Source organism: Phalacrocorax carbo, chromosome 6, assembly GCF_963921805.1.
Source record: "Phalacrocorax carbo chromosome 6, bPhaCar2.1, whole genome shotgun sequence".
Classification (NCBI taxonomy): domain Eukaryota; kingdom Metazoa; phylum Chordata; class Aves; order Suliformes; family Phalacrocoracidae; genus Phalacrocorax; species Phalacrocorax carbo.
Window position 1 is genome coordinate 47,390,764 of NC_087518.1, and position 27,003 is coordinate 47,417,766.

A 27,003-nucleotide genomic window follows, 5' to 3' on the forward strand; every position below is an offset into this window, starting at 1 on the left:
GCCTGTTCTGAGAAGCTACCAAACAAAACCGAAGTTTACAATTTTGGTTTTGAATACCAAATTAAAGGCTGTCTTAGAAGCTGTCATTCCTATTCAACTCAGTACGGTGTACTACCAAATTAGCATATTTTTTTTAGTAAAGGAATATGCTTGTTTAAACATGTGTCTTTCCAAAGCGAGGGGTAACATCACGAATCGATTTTCGTAAAAAACTTACTACTGTTCCAAGACTGCAAAATTACTTGAGCAGATGATTATTTCTAACATACTGTTTAACCCATTTTAAAATTAATAAGAGTTTTGATCAGAAATTGTCTCAGAGGGATCCTGCATTTTTAACACACTTTGTTTAGCTTTGAACTCCTTGAAAAAAAGGTATTTTGGGAGCCTAAACTTTGTTTCACAAGATCTGTGCAATTCCTTAACAGGACAGGCGAAACTGGACCTTCTACACAAACGGATTCAATCCTGTCTAGCCTCAGAAGTACATTTGAGGTTTTCTAATATGGTTTTGCCAGGGTAACTGTTTAATGACAATTATTTGGTTTATGACCTTTTCTGTTTTTCTTGAAGCACCCTCTCTCTGCAGCTTACTTTTTATTCTGGCTTTCCTTAATTTACCCAATATGTTAACTTAGCAAAGAGACGAACTTACTATATATGAAGACAACCCATATTTTTAATGGGAAGAACTCCAATGTTTGTTTAGAGGCATACTACAACAGCACACACTTAACTGAGATTTATTAAAACCACAAAGTTTTGTACAGAATGAATGAAAAATCCAAAAGCAGACAAAACCTAATTTTTTCAGAAGAATAACTTAAAAATTTATTGTTTCTTCTGCAATACAGCGTTTACTGTCAAAAAAATAATCTACATTGATTTTAACTAAGAAAAAAGCAGAGAACCCCTGAAAATCCATTCACTCCTACAACAGCCTATTGGCATACTTCCACCCGTCCCCAGAAATATAAAAACCCAGAAAGCCTAATGGAAGAACACACTTACATGACGATCTAGAAAGATGAGCTGGGTATGACCTCAGTGCATTTCCATTTTGTTACTCTCAGTGTTCTAAGAACCTTTAAAAACATAGACTGCTCCTGGCAGAGGACGCCTTCGATTTACTAACTCGGAATTCAATGTGAGGAATGAACACGCATCTTATAATTTAGTAATGTTGTACAATGCCTTGATAACCGGCCTGAAAACCTTGGCAGATTAAATTCTGTTTTCAAAAATGGCACAGAGACTTTGGTGGACAATTCTTCCTTTGCAAATTCAGTTCTTTTGTACTTGTATCACTTCTTAGAACAACATGTAGACTCCTCAATCACTTAGGGGTGATGCCCTCAAAGCACCTGTGTAAGTTTTTTCTTAAAGCATGGTTCTGTTAAAGTATTTTACTGATCATAAAGACTTATGCACTTTTTATGGAAAGAAAAAGCATAGAAAAAAAACTACCCAAGACTGTCAGAATATCATACAGCAAATTTCTCACATCTTCAAATACAGAGAACAAAAGCCTGGAGATGGAATGAAACAAAAAGAATTTTGTTACTAGCCGATGAAGTAATGGCTGTCCGTCCAAAGACGGCCAATTCTCCATGAAAACAACACTGAATATCTAAAAGTCTTGAAATGATATTGTAAGGAAATCACCATGAATTTGAGAGATATGGGAAGCCAAAGAGCTCCCAAAACACAGGACTTGCCATGATCAAAAGTCAAGCTAGGCACACCAGACTCCTACAGATGAGGGTTAGGTATTCACTTCTGTCTGAAATAACTGAAGTAACCTCTATTTCTCAGCTTATTTTCAGACTGTAAGAAAAACAACTGTCTGGAGCTAAACTGGTATGATGGCAGATATCAAGGGTGGTATGTCACATAGGGATGCTGGGCCAGCTATGCTTATAAAAGAAGAGGACTTCAGTTATTTGCAAGAGGACTTGAGCTGCCCTGCAGCTACTGCCATTTGTTATGTGCCTTGTGTTCAACCAGAACACTGCTATATGTCAGGAAGTAAATAGAAAAGAAGCATTGCATGTTTAAAAGCACTAAGCAGATCATCCTAATGCTGCCAATACAATGGCTGCCAGGCTGTTATGGAAGTATGAAGATTTGTATTTTAATTCCACGTCTTTACACGGTACCTCCTTCCACAGAGCACACGCCCAAGTTGCCAGGAGTGCATCCGAGACAGGAGACGGCTCTTTTCTGGAACCCTTTCCTTCCCAAGGCTGCTGCTCTGTGCTAAACATAATGGCACTGGTGATGTACTGAACAGCAGTGAAATTTCAGCTCTTTCCCACCTAAGGTGTGAGTAGACACACAACCTATAAAACTAACCTATAAAGCAAGCTATAAAAGCTGATTGTTCATCCCACTGTCTTCTTGTGCATCAGTGAATTCCTGGCTGCAGCAGCAAGGATTCAGAGTGGGCTAGGTGCATCTGCACCCATCCACACCACCTCTAGCAACAGTGCAGACATCTCTCCCCTCTTCGAGGTAATATCTGTAATGGGAGGCTTTTCTTATTCTGAAGGCACCTACCAATGGGTGTTGTTTCATGCAGAAAAGGATCATGGCAAATTAAAATGTTTTCAGGAAAGAGAGTTCATTAACCAATATCCACAAACATCCAACTGAAATGCAGGGCAGTGGCTCCCAACTCCAGACTACTGCTGTTCCGGAACACCATAGTAAATAAGCTGTGATGGACACGCACAACCATCTTGATTTTACAGTGCTGTTAACAGGCAAGAATTTGATGAAGGTATAGCGAGGTTCAAAAGAAATAGTCAGAATTAGGAATGGTCAGCTGTCTCAGACCATTTAGTCTACCCTCCTACAACTTAAGTCAATGTTATATAAAACCAGAACGATCAGGAAAGTAATGCTATCATCTGAGCTCTGCTGCAAGAAGCTGTACAGTGTGTTACACACATTCAGACCGGCCACGTTCTTACTTCCCCTCAGACCTGAGCAGAGAAGAAGGGCTTCTCCTACAGTTCTTCAGTGATGCACACTGGATGTAGAAAACTAAAGGCTTACCACCTGAAGAAACTTACCACGGTATTTGCAGTATTCCCCGTGCTAAGCACCTACAATGTAAGCACTGAGGTTTTGCTGACCCCAAATGTAAACTAACCCTGATGCAAGTAAAGCCAACAATATGAAGCACTTACCTGTAATTTTGTCTCTCACGAGCTTGCAGGATTCAATTTCACCAATGCTCCCAAAGAGACTCCTGAACTCCTCCTGGGTCATGTTCTGGGGTAAATAGTTGACTATGAGGTTGGTTTTGCTGTCATCTGTAGCAGCCCCTGTCTGCATGGGTGAAGGGCAGTTTCTACTGTTGCTGGAGGGTCCATTGGTTGTATTGGAAGTAGGGCCATTCGACACCTGAGGCTCCATGGTGCTAATTATCTACATGAAAATAAGAGAAGGGGAAAAAACCCTTAAGTTTCATAGATACAATAGCTATTTTTAAAGATACTTACAAACGAATGAGTAGGTAGCATTCATGGCCAATTTAGATACTTCAACAAAAAAACCCGGCTTGATTCCTCTGTTATTGTTGCAAAGTAGGTCATGCTAGTCTTTGGCTGTGAGCATATACTAAGATGCAGTTAAAAAAACCTTTTTTTGTTAATGCGAAGCTGATTTCTGCTTTCATCACGCAGCCATTTTCACAAATGTAAATTTAAACCACATAAATTTAATTATAATTTAAGGTAATAATCATAATTAAAATTATAGTTCCATTAAATCAGATGAAGTAAGTGTATGGCTCTATATGAAAAGGTAAAATATTTTACCTATTTAATAACTGTATCACAGAGTGCAATGACAACAACATTAACCAGGCAGAGTCAATCTGCAAAGCGTTGTCATTTGGATTGCCTTCAATTAATAAACTCAGTGTCCCAAGACATACCATTTACTGGTTCCTGTGATGACCTATATTCTCCAGTTATATTTCACTAACAAACTGACACCTCTTTAAATAATAAAACCCAGGATTTGCAATCTTCAGAGGTACAAAGGTCTTCAGATATTTACTGGAATCAAAAAGGTTTAATCAGAGAAAGGCTTATCAGGCACAGGTGCAGGCTGGAATTTTAACAAGTGCTTCAATCTTGAAATGTGAAACTCCTATTTTTGCAGAAGAAACTCAAATAGACCTTTCCCAAAAATGACAAATACAAATCCAGCCGAGCAAAGCGTGTGCAGGACAGTAGCCCCATTGTCATCAGTGCCACCGGTCACATGAGTAAAGCTGCCTGCATGTTTATTTGCAGGCCGAGGACTGGAGAATACAAGTTTTCATTGGAAAACTGTACAGGCAGACAAAGGAAGCAGAAAAAACCTGGATACTTCAGGCTTTTCTATATAGGTATTTGCCTTCACTGCAGCTTTCAGCCCATCTTCGCTGTCACCAGTGCTGACAAGGGAAGGACATCATCCTAGTCTCAAATCTGGATAAATTAAAGCAATGCAAATGGTGGCTTTTGCTATGTCTGACGTTTGTGACATGCAGCTTTCACTGGTATCTCTTATCAAAGAGCATTCCTCAGATGGGCTCAGCCTCCCTCCATCAAAGACTCAGAGAGTCAATGATGCAAACTGCTGCCCCGGGCAAGAGACTTCCCTGCCCAGGGACAGAGACAAGCGCGGGGAGAACTGAGGACTAAGACACCACACACTCTGAACCTTGTTTGCATCCGATCTTGTAATTAGAGTTACAAGTCTTGTAGGCTTAATTTGCTTTCTTTTTTAAATCCAGGGAGGTAGACGTTGTGACAAATTAGGCCTGTAATTCAGGAGGAGGAGGGGGACGACACGCCAAAAAAAAAATGGGTGTCTATTCAAAAATTAACTGCATGAGGGTGGTTAAGACTCTAAATAGGCTATATTCTGGTCATTTTTTTTTTAATTGAAATGCTTCAGTGTTAGTTTAATGCCTCATTTAGGAAACAACCCTCTTTTGTATCAATGGAATAAGTTTTGAATTACTGTTATTTTTATTACCAAGTCAAGGAACAGATACTTGGTTTAACAATTTTTAAATAAAAAGAAGCCGTGTCACGTTGTGCCTAGCAGAAAGGCCTTAAACCACACAGCAGAATAAATATGAAAATAAGCCCCATAAAACCAATAACTTCTTGAAATTAATCGGCACATCCAAACCAGAATCCCTCTGCCAATTTTACCAGACATGGCACCAAGCACTGCTCACATCCTCTGTGAAGCTGTACCAGCCGCGTACACTCTTCCTTCAAGACTTCCCATTTTACCCCGTATCAGCCATAATTCCTTTCTTCAATCTGATTTCATACATGTATTTACTCACACATACTAGTAAACGCTTCAGATGCTGCTAAATCTGTTTAGCTCGGGATTCCAGCTGGAAGATCATCCTTTGCTCTCTGTGGCTCCGTGACTCCACAGCAGACACCAACACCAACTCTAAGCTTTGGTAACAGCCTGCTGCAGGGTCAGGGTTTTGTACCCCAAGGCTAACGTTCTTCAGCTGAGCACAGTGTGCTCATATATGCTGTATCTTCATCAGCTTGATTAAAACCGGGGGGGGAAGAAATTCCCATTCTGACAGTAAGACACAGTCAGAAGATGAGTGAAGCAGCTGATACAGTTAACTGCGGCTTTCTGTGTGCATATAAGTCATCTGACCATATCCCCTCCCACATAAAAAATCCACAAGGTAAACTGCAGTTTTAGAGACCGATCCTGCCCTCTAAAGCCAACAGGAATACCACATCACTGGTTTCAGTTACACCAGAAGCGGGACTTCAGCACAATGCTCTGAGGAAGGTACAGCATCTATTATTAGCAACAGACACAAAAGCTATCTATAGTTCCCCATGACAAACAGTAACCCTGGATCTTCTAAAATCTGTGAAAGAAAACAAAATTCAAAACTGGCTGGTGTCCTACTTATGCATTTTGAAACCTCTTTCTAGTTACATTTTCCGCATGCTTACCTTCCACACCAGCAAATAAGCAGAATTCAACTCAGATTTTTAGCACGTTCAGAACATTAAGAATAAGCTGCTCTGTAAAAATCTGTTCTTGAGCAAGTAGATTTCCTCATATAATACTTCAAAATATCTTGGCATAAACTAATGTTGCACCAGGTGCCAGGTTTTCTTCCTAGTTATTCTCACTCAACTCCAGTTAGGTTTTCCTGATTTTTCAATAGCAGAAAGAAAAAAATCAAGGCACTTATTTGCCCGTCAAATGATTGCTAAGTTTTAGGTTACCAAAAATCAATTCACTATATAAAAAATGAGATAATGGGTAAAGATAAATGCAGAAGAATTATTAAAAATGTTTCTGATGAAGTGTTTCAGATGTATTTTTTTTACTGCATAGTTTTAAGTCTGAATTTATTAAGTGATTTGTTTGCAAAAGTACTTATGTACCAGAGCTTGCATTCGAGGTTCTTACGGGCACAAAGGAAAAATGCTTATTTTAGATGTATGAACTGATTCACGTCATTAGTTAAGACTTAAATTATTAATGGTAAAAAAAAAAAAAAAGTAAGTCCTAGCTCTCCTTTCCAAACGCTCTGTCCTCTCCTCTACATGTCTGATGCTTAAAACCGCTGTTGAGTTCAGTGTGCGTGCACTGGGACATTTGTTGTCAATGACTGTTTTTAAGTAGTTGTTGATCCCACATCAGTCAGCACAGAAAAGTAACATTATTTATTCAAAGAATAGATTTCAACATGCCATTTGCTGTTTTTTCTATCCACAACATGAAGATTTAGATTTTGAATTCAATATTATGAACATTTTTAAAATAAATACTCTAGTTTCCTGGGCACAGAGTTAGCTTTCATTATGCTTTAATTACTAGTAATAACTTTTTTTTTTAAACACAAGGAAGTATTGGGCTGTAATTCAATTCTACAAACATATTAAAGGAGGCTTAAGTCTAACTCAAGGGCTTATATGGATACAGGCAAAATAAACGTGGAAAATCCAACACTGACTTAACTGCAATGAATTTTTTTCAAACAAAATGCATTCTTACTCCTCCAAGATTAGTATTGCGCCTCTATACACGCCACTTAAAATTAGCAACATCTCTGTGCTTTTGTAGACCTTCTCTGACCCAGTTTAGGCAGCTACTCCTGGTCTTGAAATATTACAGTGCAGATGTCATGTGTGATGACATTCACATGCTACTGGTATAAAGAGGCATTTTGTTTTGGGTTTGGTTTTTTTTTTTGGCAACAACCTGCCAGACTCCCAATACTGCAACACCATGTTGTTACAGAATAACAGTATCTTTGAAGAATAATAAGTTGCCGTTACTGTTGATAGGCACTGATAATTTAACCACCAATAATTTGAATATTCTATCTTTATAAAACTGGAAAAATACTATCTGTGCAGAATTTAAAGACTGCAATTTCCTAAGATAAAGGCAACCCATATTTCAAATTCTGGATGTATTTCATCAGACTGCTGCTTTTAAAAATGACTTCTTGGTGTACTACTTTTCTCAGTATGGTAATGTATCAGCAAAGTACAAAGTATTTTAGTTTGACAGATTTTAAAGAAATGCTTTGCTGCTCGGGAAGACAGCATAAGCTTTGCCAGTGTTTTGCAAAACACTGCTTACGAAAAGGCTTGGTATAACCCCTCCTACAAAATGTCAGTAACAAATATCCACTATAGCAACTCCTACATTAGAAATGTTTCAGAAATACTTCTGTTGTATCTTCTTTTTTTTTTTTTTTACAATTATTTCAATTAATTTTCATTTATCCCTGCTGAAATATTATCTCCAACAATAATACAGAGAATACCTGTATGTATAAACACAACTATTACAATGCTTAAACAAGCTAGAGTAACTGACATTAATCTTCAGTTATTACAGTAAATGTGACATCCATCTACCATTACAAAAGCATAGTTAATGAATCATTTAGAAAACTACCCACAGACTGATTAAGACAGTCTTATCTCCCTATCTTGCATGCATAAGCAATAGCCAATGGCTAGATAAATGTAAATATACGTGCTTTATATTTACAAAATTTATTCTCAGCAGTCTGAAAGAAGGTCTGCATGTTGAACTGAAAGACTGTCACATACGTACACTAAAAGGAGCTTGTATTCAGCAAATAATTAGCACCCATTCCGGTTATCTGAATTATGTATATTATACTGCCCATATTCCACAGTAAGAAATTAATTTGATATGTATGGAAAAAAACAATTAAGAATCTTAAAAATAAGCATTATTTATAGGCACTAAAAAGAGTGTTTTTGAACATACCACAAGCGAGCTTTTCCTAAAAATCAAACTCTGGAAAAAAAAGTCTAAAACCTGGAGAATTCATGTAGACATATCCATTTTGAGGACCCCAAAGTCAAAAAAGTTATCTGTGAATAATGAACTCTTCACAGCACCTAAATGCCAAGAAAAATGATCATGGTAAATTAGACCTCATGAATTCTTCATGAGGTCTAATTTTATATTATTTCTAAGTGTTCATTAATGAACAAACTCAGAACATTCTCTCATAAAAAAGAATTTAGATAAATAATGCAAAGCTCTTACTTTATCTGCAAAAGCTCTTTAATTAGCATTGCAAGTTGTTTGCTTTTACAAGTGAAAACAAATGGTGCCATGGCAGAGGTCCCATAGCCATCTCTTGAACAACGATGACAAAAGGAGAAACAAACAAAACCTCTCAGAGAAAATAAACGTAGATTCACAAAGCTTTTCCTTCTGTAATGAGAAACAGGCTTTAACTCCCAGTGTATCTGCTCTTCTGAATGGAAGTCAGCACAGCACGGGTCTCTGTCCCACAAGAACTTTTCTGCAGGTGAGAAAAACCCAATTTACAGGAGCTGCCCCACTGATCCATCCACACCCCTCCCCATCTGCTATCTGTATGTGAACAGTCACGCCGAAGGCAGAAGGTCAGTGCATAGGTATGGAGCGGAACATACATATACATCCAAGACCAGGTCCCTCAGCCGTGGATCCGCAGCTGCATGCCCCCACGCCACTTTCAGATGCAGCCACTGCAGGGATTAAGCACATCTCTGCATTTTTGCAGAATGAGGCACTGGATCATAAAATCTTCAGGACCGATCATGTCTTTCCACAGGAGCATTAAAAAACCCCTGATTTTAAGTATTCATTGGTTCAAAAAAAGCACAACTCCAGCCAGAAAGAGAAGTAGGTGCACCTGAACCTCACATACACAGTATGTGGGCTCCTTTCTAAAGTGACCTTAGGAGAGGCAAATGATGCACTATGTGCAGCTCCAGCACAGACTTCCTCCTGTAACACAGCTGTCAAATTTCACTGTCAATTACATTTTTATTAAAGCTTGTGTACTGCACAACTAGACTTTCCTATTATTTACCTAATAAATACATCATGAACATGAAATAAAGGAAGAGAATGAAGCTTTTGAGTAAATCTGCCTGGAGGCAAATCCAATATCCCAGAAACAAATCGTTATCTAACCCTCCATATTTTGAAATGCTCCCCAGTCATATGCACTTTTACATGCTCCATCTTTTCCTTCCGTTCAAGTAAAAGTCATATTTAATATTTTAAATATAGCCAAAAGTCTCAGCTCAGAAAACTGGCAGGCTCTGGCTCTTGTGGCAGGGATACAGTCTTGTTACAAAAATCTTGGTTTCAGCGTGCACTCCATTCAGGTTGAAATGGCATTCAAACATTTTCAGGAAGTTCACATTTATGGATGCCACAATAATTGTACAGAGCACACAAGTGATCCAAATGGAGAAGACAACAAATGCATTCATTTCAAGAAGCAAGCTTCAGTTCAAATAAAGGAGAAAATTATTTTCTTTAATAGCTAAATTTATCCTGTTCTAGTCCATTATAGGCTTTTGCGTGAATATGCTAAAACAAAATAGTCTGTCCCCAATCTGCAGCGAAATGAATGCAAAGTTTATTGACAATATTACTTTTTATCACAGCAGTGCCTGAAGGATATTACTGATACCAGCACCAAGCTGCACTAGATGCTGTACAAATGGGTAGTAAGGGCAGGGACAAGAAAAGTATCTAGGCAAACTGCTGAAGTTGCGCAGCAAGCTGTGACAGCTCTGTAAAACAACACCATATCCTCAAACCTGGCCCAGTGATAAGGTCAGCACTCCGACCAACTTTTTCAAAAAGCAAACCAGCATAATGATGCACCAAACTGCCTTTTTTTTTTTTTTTTTTTAAGAATTTCAGATACAGGTCCTCTGTTCCCATGAAGTATGAGCTCTATAGTTTTGCATTTGATCTCAAGGACAAAAGGGAATAAGTGGGGGGAAAAAACCAAGACACCAAAATAAGTCACGCCTACTTCAACATCAATAACTACTAAGTTATCAGTAGGGGAAACCACCCTCAGAACCACATGTCCAATAACCACGCAAAAGATAGGAACAAAGGCATCATATCACACACTTCACATGGTCTCTCACTCTTCCTGCAGGGACTCTGGTGGTCGGAAATTAGAGGAGAGCTACAATTACCATATAGCTCAGCACAACTCAAAGCCCAGAAAACACACACAAGACTGGGGAGTAGACGGATGGACAAGCACCCTATGCACAGTGATTTCTGGGAAGCACAATAGAAGTGTTGCACTGCTCATTTTAAAGGACAAAACTCCCCATGCTTCCAGAACAAGAATATAGTTATAGCTCTATCATATGTACTATCTCAACTCACAGTTTTTGAGGTTCTTTATGAACTTCTACCTGGCTTCGTTTTCGCTCATTTTTTCCAGCCTCACCTCTTGCAGACTATGGAGAAACTATGCATGTTTGCAACCTCAGAGATGTCTGGCTCTGTTCTTCGGTGTTCTCCAAACACCTTATGAAAGTCTACAGCAAACATGCTCCACAGCACTCACAAAATGGTAACTGAGGAAAACTAGTATAATAGGTGGTGGTCACAGAAGTTTCTACTATCTCTGTATCAGGGTCATCATTTTCACTAAGACTAACTGACTTCTAGAAAGCCAGGCAGCTATCCCCTTGACACTGGTTTCACCAGAGTTTATTTGTAATAATTTCTGCCATTAAGTGTAATTTACATATGAAGACAGGGGAGAACAGAGGCGTGATTTCACAGCATTCAACCACCACTCTAGAACACAGCTTTGGAGAAAGCCATCCTCAAAAACACACAGAGGAAAATGGATGTATCCCCAGTCTCTTAGGTAGGTAACAGAATTAGCTCAAGTTAAAAACCCTTACAACCTCGTGCCCCATATGCCACAGACCTTAACAAAGGCCGGTGGTAGGAAGGTGCCCTACTTCGGTGCTGGGACGCAGCCATCAATGGCTCCTGCCCACCCGTGTCCCCAGGGGTCAGCAGCCACCTCCACTCAAAGGTCTGTAAGGTCTTCAGACCCAAAGGCAACACGGTCGGGCTCTGCTTTCTGAAGGAAAAAATCTATTTCCTCTTCAATCACCCTTCTACTTCTGCCAAATTCACACCAGGCAACTCTGTACCTACAATTTTACAAGGGCTGTATTTTGTTTATTTTGTCATTCTGGATTGCTCCTTATTCCCTCCTGGCTTTTCATCTGGATCTACTTGTTCTTTCAAGATGCATATGAAGGCTAAATGAGTCTGAAAAAAACAATCTCAAAAATAAGATGAGATCTTTCTTTGATTGATGCTCCAAGCCAAAATTTGATGAAAACATCCTCTTTCTCCATGGATTGCATTTTATTTGGCAGATATCACAAAGGCAAGAGGTCTCCTAGTCACTGCCTCACCCCTCTTGAAAAAGAGGCAGTGACTAACAGAAACCATATTTAAAATTTGTGCTAGCAGGATGATAAAAAAAGAAACACCACCAAAAACATTAAGTATATGAAGCAAACCCTGAAAGATTGAAGAAGGTGTCTCAAAAGCCTGGATACTAGATAATAATAATACAAGAGCACAGCAGAGACCAACATCTAACATAGATCCTCAGTCTAAAGGACACACAGCCTAAAATTATACTGAAATAAAAACTAAGGAAATTGAAAGTCTTTTTTGTATTTTTGGTTATTTACTAAATTTTATTTTTAGCTCAGAGTTTTGTTTCCTAATCACTACCTACTTGTTTAGATTACTATGTTATGAGTTATATATTACTAATACATAACTCAATTATATTACTGACTTGGGAATACGTTTGTTGCACTGGGTACTGACACACAGATTCCCACAGATACGTACATGTTCATATAAGAAGCAGACAGCTGCAAGTCTTCAGCTGCTGTAGACCTGTCACAACTCCACTTGATTTTTCCCTTTAAGAAAATAATCTAGAATCATTTGCAACCTGAGAGTTTAGACAGCAAAAGCTGTATTACAAGCCATACCAAAACCTAAAAACATCTACTTACTAGAAGGCAAAGCAAAGCAAGGACAGAGCAGGCTCTCTATGAAGCCTGGGAACATCCAGCTCCCCACTGCTTTTATTTCTGCTGAAGTTCTAGAAACAAAAGCTACAATTTTCAGAAGCCCAGAAGTGATTTAAGATTCATTAATGTTCACTGCAATAAGATTTCAGCTCCTAAGCCATAAGTAGTTCTTCTGAAAATGTTGCCCATACATTTTTCATGCAAAGACAGGCTTATATTAGGCAGGAATGGATGGCTTAGCAAAATGCATGCCACAACCAAGACATTTTAAGGCTCTGTCCTCAACAGGACCTTAATGAAGACACACTGGTAAGTGCAATTAGGAAATACTAATCAACATGTGTTCATCTTGACTGCTGGCAACATCATCTCTATGGATACTGCTGCTTGCAGGTTTAAGAGAGATAGTCCCCAAAATAGGACTTAGACGAACATAGTAATTTCTATCTCCATCATTAGAAATGTTACTTTACTGTAAAGTAACAGCATATTTCTTCTAAAACTGAACTGGATTAGTAATAGGAAATTTACAGCTTTTCTACAATTCACTTGTAAGCATACAGCCCTGTACCACACTAATATTCCTTACAGAAATAATCTTTTCATGAAATACAGGCGTTCTTCCTTCTATAACATACCTCTGGTAGACAAAGTTAAAATTAAATACTCCAAAGTAATACGGCCATCACCACCTTAAAGGTCATGAACAGATCAAGTTGAAGACTTGTGAAATTTCTGGTGGAAAAGTGATCAGAAATGATCTAGTATGTAGAGGTAGCTGTTTACTCTCACAGTCTCACAAAATAAATACCTACACAATGGCTTAAATGAGAGTACGTTTTAATGTCATGTATGGGATATACATCTCAGCAATATTTAAATTCAAACCACCTCATGCATAAGAGCATCTATGCTAAACTCAAAGACCCGTTACCATAGATTATTGATTAATAATATATTATTAAAAGACAAAATATCAAGTACATATGCATGTATCTGTCACAAGTCAGGCTAACAGATCTTAACAGTTTATCCTGGACAAACTATTAATCTCTGTACTAAGGAAGGGAAACATGCCACAGGCCAAATCAAACACCTTCTTTATTCCAACTACTAAGATGCTTCCTAAAATTTCCAGATGAAATCATATTCAAATTCACTACATTCTTATTCAATTAGATGAACATACCCTGAACACCAAGAAATCAAAAATCTGTTGAAACTCCTCTTAAAAAAAGTGACCAGACCTCATGGATAACATTCTCCTGGTTAAAACACAATTCTGCTAATGCACCCCAGCAGGAGCCCTGCTGACCTCAGCCCCTGCTCAGATACAGGCACTTGTGGACAGGGTGGGACCCAGGCCACCCCGGCAGTCCCACGTATTACATTTTGCTGAGATGTCAACAGGCAACAGGGAAAACAGCAGTATTATTAGAGGTTACCAGGCAGAAGTGTCTTACTTAACAGCCTAAACATGTAAGAACAGCTCACTTGAGCTTTGAAAGAGTCAAAATAACCAACTCACTGCCCTTCCTCTTGGCTAGCTTTCTCTTATAATACCAAGCAGTCACAGGGAGACCCTTCAAGCTGGATCTACTCCATCCATGTGTTTCACCTCAAAGAAGGAGAACTCTGACAGAAGTGACACTGTGTCGTTATTAAAACTAATATATCACCTAAGCATCCCTGACCACTGGGGCATTCAGCCTAGGTATCCTAGTCCAGACTGGTGTCAAAACGCTAGAGGAGAACATGGCTCCTGCAGCGGCCATAATGGCTATGTACAGCTGCAAATCTTCTTGATAACCACAAAGAACATCACACAAATTCATTTTTGCATATAGCAAAGACTAACAATGGAAATTAAACTCAACAATTTCTACCCCAGTGAGCATCTACGTTTGTGAACACTTCTTTCTGTAGTTGGGTCATGACAAGCACAGACAATAAAAAAAGGATTCTAAAAATATACTACTCTTTTCCCCTGGATTAGTGTGTCTACAGTTAAATATAAACTGTGCTCTATAAATTATCAAACACAATGTCAAACTCTGAGGTGCATGCCGGAATCTCTCACAGAGCACACGAAATGCAGAATGGTAATTTTGTCCTGGCCCAGTCAGTCTAAAGAACAATATGCTACTGTGCTAGATCATTGAGTTAGTTCCCATCAACGGTCACACTAAAAATGGCTGCAGCCACCACCGTAGCTGCGCATTGAATTTTTCAGGACCCTCTGCATCAAGCAAAGAGATTAATTCCTTGAACAGCTGCTCTCACAGGAAGGGAATCGACAGCAACATTGCCACAGTATAGCTGGCACACGCTTTCTGCTAAAAATCAACTTCCCCCTACTCATCTACTGCCAGTAACTTCATTTGGAACAAAGATATACAGGGAACAGTATTAGAACTATTTTTATTTAAGGAGCATTTGTTTACATGCATTATTACTGCTATGGTGTCGTGACTATGCCTTCTGCTCTACAGAAATAACAGGATGAGCCTTTGCCCACAAGCTCTTCTGCACATAGTAAAACAAAACAAAACAAAAAATCACTGACGACCATTCAAAGATCAAGAATGACCAGTAGAAAATGAATACAAGTACAGCAATTAACAGGCACATTTATAAAACCCTTCCATCAAGTAACCCCCCCCCAATATCCCCAAATATCTCTGATCCCAAATGCAGAACATGTTAAGACTTCACAACAGTGTAGCGACTTAAGCATGGGTTTTTTCATGCTGTTGAGTCATGAATTTTATATTATCTAACATCAAGTTGCTGATGGCTATGGGAGTCTACATGTCAGCTTAGAAAGACTGAGAAAAGGCATGGCCTCTTCCCCACATTAGCATTCAAATCAAAAAGGTTCATTAGTATTTTGCACGTGTGGTTTACTACAATCCTCTCAAACCAGAACTACTATGAACAGGATGACTTCCACACACTGTAAGCACATCATAGAAACCAAGATTTTAAATTAATCCACTTACAAAACAAAGAAATCCCCAATGTGAAACCTTCTGAGGAAGTTTAGCAATAATAATTCTCAAAGTTACAAGTATCAATATTGCTTTTAATAGCAGTAGAGAAACAGGGACTTCTGGCAACTGCCTCGATCTGTACCAAGAGAGACAAGGGGACAGAGTCGCTTCCTGGAATTCAACGTCCTTGCTGGGAAATTAGACATAATACTACAAGAGGAGTCAGATCTACCTTAAATTATAAATTGTGAGTATTGTTGTCTTTGCTAGTTTTCCAGCATGCAATAACAGAAAATAAATAAGGGGAGAAAAAATAAGGAGGACAAGCTTCCTTCAACCTTCAAGTCCCTACAAAAACTTTTCAACAGCACTCAACCTGCAAGTAAATACTTCCCAGTGCTCGGAAGAACAATTGGCTACCCCAGACACATACAGTTATAGGCCAACACACAGGGCCCACGCACACTGCAGTTACCTGCGCCAGCAGCAATCTTTTGGTCTCTACATAGAGGGTCAGATGGGACGTTCTCACCAACCATCCCTCAGGAAGCGAAAACTAGAGGAAGCTGTTTGGTTTCCCTTCCACAGCTTGGTGAACGCACCCGGGTAACACAGCGGAGTGGCTGGATCTGAAGGACTTATGCTACTGGAAAGGCTCCAGTGGCGTTGCTGCCCTCTGCCAACACCAAAAATCACTTACGTGGACAGAGACGCATTACGCATGGAACCTTCTTGAAGCACTGCGAATGACAGAACCACCTCCCATAGTCATCTGCGTCTGTTTTGAAACAAACACACATTATCATATCGCCTTTACCTCCAAGAGTTCTGAATGCTCAAAAGCCATCAGATATGCTACCACCCTGACTCTGAAACACTGGGGCACAGTTCCAGACTGGGGAAAATACCAACCAAAACGTATAAGAGCTTTTACAGCAACAAGAAGTTTTAATATTAAGAGAACAAAATAAATGAAACTAAGTATTCCCCCCCCCGCCCAGAATTCAAGGACATATAATTTCCCATCACAACAGCATCGCTGACGCAACTGCATGTGCCTTAGCAACAAAGGCATACTACAGAATTTTATATACATCATGACTTTAAATATTGTCAAAGCCAGGCTTGTATTTTACTGTGCAACTAAACCATTTCCAGAGAGGACACATAAAGGTTTACCTATCTTTTTTTTCTCATTATTTTTTCCTTAAAATTCTGTCTTTTTGTCCCATTTAATTAACAATTCCTAACTGGTTCGCATTACCTTCCTGACTTTTACAGATTTTTTTATTCATTGAGATTGAAGTCCTCACATAAGACACAATCAAAGGTAGAAAAATTGTAAGACAGACTCTTAGCTTCCTCCCTACTTTTTGGGGCCCTAAAGAAGCGATAACGCCTTAGGAGCTCCGAAACAGTTAGGGAAAACAGATTATAGTCACAGAAAATAAAGATCAACCTAACAACGGTTGTATTGAGCTAATTCTTAATGAATTTATGCAAGCAATGTAAATGCTACAAATAAGACAATAGTAGATAGTTGCAAAAAGTAACCACATTCTTATTGCAAGCTCATCTGAAAGTATTTAATTTCTAACACTGATGTTCCAATGCTATTGCAAACTCTGTCTGAATACTTAAATAAGTAAACAACAAACAAAAGGTCTCATCTTCAGTGCCCCAAGCTATCATCCAAACCTGGTTATAATTAAAGGTGTGAACAACAGAGTAACAAACCTGCAAAGTCAAGGTTCTGAGAAATTAATGGGCATCACACCACTGCACCAGTTCAGATTTGTCACTCATTATCTCCCCGACTAGCACAGTGCTGTTTCACATATTTGTGCCTCCTTCTCTTTCCTCCAAGCCTTCCCTGCCTTTTCTAGATGGCTAATTTTAGACAATTACTGCCTCTGACACATTGAGACCTTTTCTCCCTCCCTCCTTCTTCTTGCTGTAAAGCTAGTGACCTACAAAAGCCCCCTGCACGTAAAATATTCCAGTATTTTAAAAGTAAAGATTGATCATTTGAAGGGAAAAAGCAAGCAAGCAAACAGCCTTTGAATATCTGTTTCTCCAACATTTTCACTTCACATTATCTCAAATGGTTAAATGTACTTAAGTGCAGAGGCTAAGGCGAGGTGCAGGTCCACACTAAACACTATTTTTATTAGGATTAAATCTCTTGTACTTGTTGAATTGAAACGATTCAATTCCTTCTCTTCACAAAATTCTTCAGAAAATGAAAAGTGTGCATTGCTTTTAGAGTTCTTGGAAGTCCTACGCTGCTGGTAACTGGACATTTACACAAGCAATTGGAAAGTATTATATTGGACGAACACCCTTTGCCTTCTCATACAAATGCCAGCATTTTCCTTAGCATCCATTCAAATGAGAAGGGAAGATACACATGCATGAACACACACATAAAAATACATGCATACCCATCTCTTCCTCTATCCTACTCAAAGGAAAAAGAAAAAGAGCAAGAGAGGGAGAGGAGTGCAATGGGGGAGGGGTGACTTTCCATCAGATTAGCAAATTTTTGCTATATCTGGCCTATCCTTTACAGAGGTACCATGCTTTTTAACATCGCCTCACTTGCAAAAAGACTGTTTGCGCCCACTTCTCCCCAAAAACCCCAATGACATTGAAAAAATACTGCATTGCAGTATTTGCCAGTGCATCGGACTGTATCCAGTCAGCTGTCCCACAGACAAACAAATGTACATTTTAATGTGTCCAGGCATGTAAATGAGTTGTCTAGTGGACACAGATTGCCAAAACAGACAAGTGGATTTGTCAAGTTATCTGCATCTCTCTCCCTCTTGCTATAATATTCTCTGCCACTGCCCATTTCTTGCCTGGGGTGTTTGCTGAAATTATTTTGAAAGTGCAAGTTCCCAAAGAAAACAAAAAATTCCCCTGCCAGAACATGGGAGGCAATCATACTTTATTTCTTTTGAAAAACCTCGGGGTGTGAAGTGGCTCTAGGTTATATACCAACAGTATGACAATTACACACAGAAAATAACCTGCATTTAATTAGTACACTCCCAGCATACCAAGTAGGAAGGTTGAGGAAAAAATTCATTGTAACCCAGAAGATATTTCAGAAAAATTAATACATTAAATATATGTAAGATTAACACAACCAGATTTTCTTTCAATAGAGTCAAAATATTTAACAGGGCCAAATAAAGATGATGAAGACTATTCCAAACGGGATTTTTAAGTATACCCCTTCTAGCTCGTTGTAACCATCCTTTGTCACAACAGCTCGGGCTCACTTTGAGAGAGCTCAAAAAGGTAAAATTAATAAAGAGGAAGAAAGCAAAGGAGGCAACCAAGCCAGTCAACAGTGGAGAGGCATCCCTGTATCTAACATGGGAACTTGATTAGTAGAGTACATGGGGATAGGATTTTAAAGTGATGGCTGGTATTCACCTTGCATCAATACCCAATTGTAAAATTGCATCCTTTCTGACTAGTAGTTCACCAAGTCAATAAATTTTTTTTAAAAAATAATTGTCATGTCTAAAGACAACTACATTTTCTCCATCTTTTTGTCTGAACAAAAAGAGGTTTTAATCTTTTTGTATTATCCGTAGCAGTCTGAATTAAATTTCACTAACTTAATAGCTATTTTTCTATATGAAGATCTACAATGCATTCTTTTATAGGCAAAAAGAAAATGTCACTATGTACATGCAGGCTGTATTCATTAATATAATCTTAAAACAAAGAAAAGAGGAAGATCAGGGCAGGAACACGTGCACCATAAAACAAGGATTACATTCTTTTTAAATCTTTGTAGAAACACCAAATTGAACAGAAAATGAAAATGTAACTACTAGCTGATGACTCTTAAAACAAACAATGCAGCTGTGTATAATAAAAGGCACCCTTATTTATTGTCATGACTAAGTTAGATTTAGAACACAGTATCTCTGTTTTGGATAGAAGAAAAATTATTTTACTCTCACGTACAACTACAATGCATGTCAGAATACATCTCTGCACACTCAAGACTGTAAAATACAGAATTTTACACATGCACACACACACCCCCTCAAGATTCCCCCCCCCCACTGTAAAGCAGTGCAGTTTTCAGAGGGCCATTCAATTACTTCTTCACAGAAAGGATTGCAGCAGAAGCAATACTTAAAACAAAGCAAATTAAAAGGGGGATTTAATTTCTTTTTATTCATATTTAAACTAAGCACTACCATTCCTGCTTGAATTTGCATTCAAAGTAATCCTGCACCAGAGAGAAGAGTGTAAAAATATCTGAAAATCTGAAGACAGAAAGAAAGGCGTGTTCTATATTCTTGCTTTGCTTCTCTTGTGCCTCCTGATGTGTGATAGATGAGCATTTTCTGGGCAACCACATTTTTATATCTTTTACGCTACCGTCTATCACTTACTAGTCTACTACGCTTTTTTAACACTTCTAGCACCAATAGCCTTGTTTAAAGATGCACTTCTGCTAATTCCCATTATTGTTTGCCACTACAATAACAGACCGCCGCAATTAGCAAAATATTCAGCTGCAGTTTAAAAAGTAAAGTTGCCACAAGGAACCTGACGTTGGAAGTGGATATTGCTCCAGCAGATACAGAATAGGCTGTGGCTAAAGGTGGGGCTGGAGACGAAGAGAAGAATAATCTAATTATTTTTGTAAATTCTGTTCAGTGCATAAACCCTAGGATAATGTGAACTCCCCTGAACTGATTATTCTGCCATATAACCATCTGATTTTGTAAAAATACCAATATCACTTAACACAAAATCACTGCTTAGGGTAAATTCATTCTACCTACTGTTCTCATAGGGACATTTGCTGGAAAATTCTAAGAAATGATTTGCAGAAGCTATCAGCTGTGGGAGTTCACTATTATACCTCTGTCAACTTCATTCAATATAATTTACATTTTTTTTTTTATACTGCCTCACAGGATTCCTTGCAATTTTTTTGCACGTACAATTTCACAGCAGGGAGGGGGAAGGAGAAAAAAAGATAACCCTCTTTTGCAGAAGAGAAAGAACAGATGCTTAAAACCAGATTTCTAGAAATCACTGTAAGCCTGAGCCAGAAATGTAATTAACACCTATTTATAAAGAATAATTAAAGTTGTGACTGCCACAAAGAACAGCAGAGATAATCGAGATAGCCCCTGGTTTTTTTTTTTTAGAATTTTTTTTTTTTTTTTACACTGTTTGCAGTATTCCCACATGATTGCCACCTGCTCCCCCACTCAGCTTCCCCTATGCTCGTTTCCCCGGCAACCTTTCATTGGCTTTTCCTCCCAGCTATCGCTTTCAGTTCGGCTGCTCAGTCTAATCTTATTTGTTTTACACCCATCAAAACAAGCAGCTAGACAAAGACAATCCTGTAAGAATGGGAAAAGACCGTCGCTTTGTTTCCCCGGTTATAATAAATATCCGCGGCAAAAGTCTGCAAAACGTTAAAATAAGGGGAAAGGGGGGGTGTCACCCCCACCCCCGCCCCCCAGCATCCCGTGGGGCTGGCAGGAGGGATGGGTATTGTGCGGGTTCGGTCCCAGCCCCCACCCCGGGTCGCCCCGCTCGGCGCAGCCCAGAGTCCCCGGCAGTTGTATTTGATCATGCCATTTTGCACAATCTGTAAGGAAAGCACAAAAGAGGGGACGAGACGAGCACGTCCGGGCTCCTCTGCCAGGAGAATATGGTCTAAAAATAGAAATACTATTTTTCACATAAATGGCTTTGACTTCTCCCAGCATTTAAAAAAGCACAAAACAACGAGGCTCCCCCCCCAGCCCCCACCCCGACACAAAACCCACACACCCTTCCATCCATCCATCCATCCATCCACCCATCCATCCATCTTCTACAGCACCGGCTCCATAGGAAACGCAATACCTGAATTTTAGAAGCGATTATTAGGTTTGTATTTAAGGCTGGTGTAATACAAACGGAGATTAAAAGGCATCATCGGCTGCCTGATGCGCCAGGCACACGCGGTACAACGACACCGTGACTGTCAGCAGAGACCATCCTCGCTCGACTGAAATGCAACGTTCAATGGAAACGCCGTGAAGTGCCATCACAGTTAGATACATTAAACAGATATATAGATAGATATGCACAGGCACACAGGCAGACATATCCCACAAAAGAATAAACAAGGCTCTCTAATTTTATTTTATGACTCACAATCCACCACCCCAAACAAAAGAAATTCGCGAGGCACACGAGAAGCGAGACAAAACCCCACGAGCAGGCTCTCCCCGTTCACTTACCATTTTCAAGCCATTCCACTCCATCTGTGATCACAAAGATGGACCCTTACAGCCCCTCACAGAGTCAAAAGCAAAAAGAGCGTTATGTAAAAGCTGACATTCCTTCTTACAGCGCTGCTGCCCAACGATGCAACAAAATCGACATATACTAGGCACTGCAACACATACAAGCCTCCTCCTCTTTTTATGAGGTCATGACAGGAAACTCTTTGAAATACAATATGCAGCATTTACTGAAGCTCATATAAATCACCCTCTTTTAAAATTACCATACCTATTGCGCAGTCCACCAAAAGAAAATTACCAATCTCGAGGCTTTTTTTTTTACCACCCTCCCCCCCTCCCCCCCCCCCCCCCCCAGGATTTTGCTCTGCATTTGTACCTCCAAAATGTCAATGTGGAAATTAACTCCCCCCCTTCACCACTTAAAAAAAAAAAAGCCTCTTCTTCCTTTTGCATTTCAGTTAGCCACATACCAGCCTCGCATTAGAAATGAGCTTTTTTTCTTTATTCTCAGAGAACCGCAATTACCTTAAAATGACAAAGTACATCCTTTATTAAAGGATACACGCACATTAAATATGAAAGAGGGGGGGGAAGAGAAAGGGGGGGAAGGGAGAGATCATGTACAAACAAATCAGTAGCAGAAAACTAAATTCATGTGAAAACACAGACTGAGAATGATGCAGATTCGGGGAAAATCTGTATGTTAGCTTCTATATCTACCTCTATATAAACCCGCTACAATCAGATTTTAAATCTACTAATACCTACCATAACCATTCTTAATGGCAAATATTGGGTCTTGAAAGGCTTCAACTCTTCTACAGATTTGCTAAGGTTTCAGGGAATTATTTTTATTATTATTTTTTTAAAGATCCACAAAGCACAGTGCTAGACGTTTGTGCAGCGAGAATAATAATTAATAGTAATAGTAATAATACTGGCTATTCTGTCTCTGCTGTCAGAGTCCGCGAGGCGGGTCCGGCCGTCCCCGAGCGGCAGCCCCCGGCGGCGGCGGCGGCGGCGGCGGCGGCGGCGGCGGGCGGAGCGGCGCGGCGCGGCGCGGGGCCCTGCTGGAACTGCCTGCCGGCGGCGCCCCTTTACATCCATTTATGGGACCATCTGTCAGCGGCGGGCGCGCGCTGATTGGCCGCCGCCGCGCGGGGAGGCGTTGCGACATCAGGTGCTATTGAAATTAGCCGCTGCCAGATTGACAATGTTAATGATTCGGTGACCTCTACAACAACAGAGACCAGATTTCTGAACTGCTGCTTGTATCTAGTAATTAAGGCCCGGTTGAAGAAACAACACGCATCCCCGTATTTTTTTATTACTTTTTTTTTTTTTTTCCTTCTTCTCCCCACCCCCTACCTCTTCCCACCCCACCGGCGCAGGAGCCCTGGGCCGCGGCGATGTCATACCTCGGCCATGCTTCAGTGCCTACATCTTCTTACCTCCTGCACGCCCGGCTCCCAGGTCCGGCGTATTTTAACTACCTTATCTTTTTCGACAGTTGCTTTCCGGAGAAATGCATATTTAATGATCTGCCTCTAGGCTTAAAGGCACAACAAAAGCACTTTGACATGCATTTAAAGCTGCATTTATTTTCAGGTACTATTGATTTTAATAACTAACCCATCTCTCCTTCCTTTGGCTCTGTAAAGTTTTGGTTTTTTAAATACATATTTTTAGAAGCGGATTTGATATTGCTGCCACTCGACGCTAAGGCACAGCAGACACCTATTTATCAGGGCGCTCCCCCCAAACGACAGTAGTATTTCAGAATTATTTCACCACCTTGCTTCAATATTCTTCAGCTCTACAGGAAATAAACCAGCAAACTTTGGGCATTTAAAAGAAATCCCCCCCCCCCCCGCCCCCCCCCAGCCTTAGAGAGGAATGTGCTTAACTTAACAATGCACATTCATTAATCCTCTCCTCACTGCCACCGTCAAACTAACAAAACTTCACTTCCAAACAGCAATATTTTACCCTCTCCCAACCATGGCAAGTTATTAAAAATTCTCACAAGTTAGGAAGCATTCATTTCTTTCTCTTCCTTGGAGTTCTTTTCCTAAAGCCCGTTTTGGCCAAAGTAACAAGGCATGGCATCCTGTAATTGCAACTAACCTTGAATTTATGTTCATCTCAACTAAAGCTACTGAGTGTTACTCTATTAACATACGTAGGAATCACTTCATTTTACCATTCACACATTCATTTCAACAGCCAAATGTATGTTTTAAAAATTCAGTGGCATTGCAAGCATTCTTAAATGTAAGAGCTAGAAACAGAGAAAGCTAGAATGGGCCATGTTATAAGCGCACTTAGCTCGTCCTAGAGAAAGAAAATCTGGCTACAAACGACCAAATCCATCTTCAAAAAAGCATAATCAGATAATCATGGTGCTAAAGTTTTATTTCTTTAAGTACAGGTACGCCCTCCAAATTGCTAAGCTCTGAACTGATATTCTGTACATTTTAAATTTCTTTAAGCCATAGACACGCTCAAACACACAGAGACTAAACACACCAATAAAACATATGAAATACAGTAAGCTTCTAAAATCTAGCTACAAACAGACCAAGCAAGGAGAAAAATTGCATTTAAAAGACATAATACAATCTATTTGTGGAGTGAGCCCTGAATTCAATTAAAATATGAACAATGTAAAGGCTGCAGAAGATTTCTCTCACCGTGCATCTTTTTGAGCACATTTGTAGCTTGGTAAAAACTAGTAAAGATTAAACTAGCTTGTAAGGTAAGATTTCCTAACACAAACATTTAAGTGACCTATTAGGCTGAACACATAGGCATCAAAATGCTACAGAGCTAGTATATTATCATACATTCTTGTGCAAATATAAATCGAATATTAAAGTTAGATTTGTAATGCAAATTTTTACTTAAGGTCTCTTCAGGGGTTAATAACACCGAAGAAGGCATCCAGAAATTATTTTTAAGTCTTTTCAACTTCAGCCTACTTCGTTACTATAAATTCGTTATGCATATCAAAAGATTCAGCCATTTTTCTGAAACAATAATTGCACGCTGCTCCTCTACAAAAATTAGCTATCTTATCCGTCTATAAATCCAGGTACTCTGCACACTGACCGCTTTCCCAAAAAGCACCCCACACACACAGTCTTTCTGAGGAACACTAAAACAAATGCTCAAACGTCCTCAGAGGCCTCTCTCTGTAAAGACAAAGGCAGAATCCTATTGTTGAAAAAGTCAACCTTATTCTCGTGTTTCCAATAGTACCATTATCTTTCAGGGTAAGGGACTGACCACCGCATCACGGTTGTGACATTCGTAAAGCATCAGATTCTCAATACAGTCTCTCCAGCATCAGCCCAGCAAGCCCCTGAGCAAAGCATATTTTTAATGCAATCTTCCATCCCCACAAAAAGAAACTTGTCTTAAACAGCTAATCCAATATCAAAATGAAATCACAGGGTTGTTTCCCAGCCCCCCCCCCCCCTCCTTACCATAAATGAGCAGTTTCTTGACTCATTAATGACAGTTTCCCTTAAAAGAAGTGATCTCATATCACTGAGCCCCTCTCCACCACGCATACATCCCAAAGGTTGCGGGTATCTTAGCATCAGTAGCCGCTAGCAAGCTCTCTCATACAGAGCCCAGATGGACTATACCAGAAGCCAATTCAGCGTTAATAACTACCTACTCTGTGCAGTTTAGAAGCCTTACGTGGCATAATGTCCTAGGCAACAGCAGCCGATTGAAACCGCAAATAAAAGACAACCCAATTCTCCAAAAGCATCAAAAGGAAAAAATAATAATTGAAGAATGATTTTTTTTAAAAAATCTGACTTTCATAAAATTAAACTCAATCCTTCACAAGCATATGAAAAAGGAGAAAAAAAACAGATGCTGCCCAGAAAAAGTGACAAAATATTACCTCATTATTTAACAAAGCAGCATTAAGCGTCCTGCTGATTTCAAACATCTTGCCACAGATTTTGGTTAAGAGAAACAGAAAGAATCCTTTGCAAGCCCTCTGTCTGCAAAGGGTTCTTCAATTTTCTTGCGCACAACAGAATAGTCAATATGTTATTTCCCTAGAGTTCGCACATTAAAACATCTAGTCAGTGAGCTGAATTTTCCCCTTATCACACTGTAGACTCCTGTTATATGTACTGCTCTCTTTGCAAGATTAGCCTGCCCCAAACATGGCTGTTGTTTAAACTATTCTTTAAAGTAACAGTTCACTCCATAACCACCAGGTGGTCAGTGTACACAGATTCAAGTAACCATCTTAAAGATTTTTCTTGGAATAGCTGCTGGTTGTGATATACAGCAAAAATCCCCCCGACACGTATCAGGCAGGAGGAAAAAAAAAAATATTCTGCGCCGTTTTCCTCCCCAGAACCAAGCCCCCACACAAAAACCCTAAAAATCACTTAACTTTTACCATTGATTTTTTTTTCAAAGGGACCTTAAAATTGATTCAGGAGGATTCCATTCAGCAAAAATTAACTAATGATAAAATCAAATCAGTTCTGAGAACAAAGTGTAATTAAAAGGAAAAGCATACGCACAGAAATGGTCTGCACTGCAAAAGAAACAAAATTAGCATTAAGTTCGGCACACCAGTGTTCTTTCATGAAAACACAAAATTCAGCACATAAGTAATTCACATGTGGGTACAGTGTTAGAAAATATGAACTATACCTTCAAGCAATTTTGAAGACAACTTGGTAAGATACAGCTATGACGTATTTTGGCTTAAATTAATTTATGAAGCCACTGTTGCACACATCAGAGCACAAGACTTAAATACACAGAAAGGATCCAGTTTTCAACAGCACCCAAGTCACCAAACTGTCCCCATTCCTACATCTGCAAGTTATTCAAGTTCTTTTTTTTCTTCACTTTAAGGTCAAATACCTCAAGGAATACTTCCATTACTATAAAAAAATACTATTTCACTCAATGCTCTACAGCAACACCCAGAGGCTTGAATGATATTGGGATCTCTGTGTTAGGTGCTGTACAAACACATTTGAAAAGTCATTTCATACCAAAGGACTTGCAAACAACATTTACAAGACTGAAGCACAAAACAGAGGTGAGAAAGAACAATAAACAAATAGCATCACAAAATGTCTTTACCAGCTGGGATGAATCGCTGGAGAATTAAGGCATCTCTAGCAACTACCTGTGCTAGGGCAGAACCCAAAAGGTTACTTGCTGAGGTTAAAGAATAAATGCATTATATGGACAAGGGCTTCTCCAGATTTATCA

General features: G+C 39.4%; 1 protein-coding gene across 6 annotated transcripts in view; it reads right to left on the minus strand.

Moving 5' to 3' along the window:
* ELAVL4 (ELAV like RNA binding protein 4) overlaps nt 1-27,003 on the minus strand; it is an 84,288-nt gene that overhangs the window by 40,209 nt on the left and 17,076 nt on the right. The window contains exons 1-2 of one of the 6 annotated variants that reach the window (XM_064455126.1): nt 25,227-25,358; nt 3,195-3,435 (exon numbers count right to left, since the gene is read on the minus strand). In XM_064455126.1, the coding sequence (XP_064311196.1) occupies nt 3,195-3,435; nt 25,227-25,343 (358 nt within the window). In that variant the 5' untranslated portion in view covers nt 25,344-25,358. Of the gene's footprint in view, nt 1-3,194; nt 3,436-21,352; nt 21,476-21,732; nt 21,997-22,506; nt 22,790-25,226; nt 25,359-27,003 lie in introns of those variants that run through there. The other 5 variants (XM_064455123.1, XM_064455125.1, XM_064455121.1 and 2 more) reach the window with 5 other exon arrangements.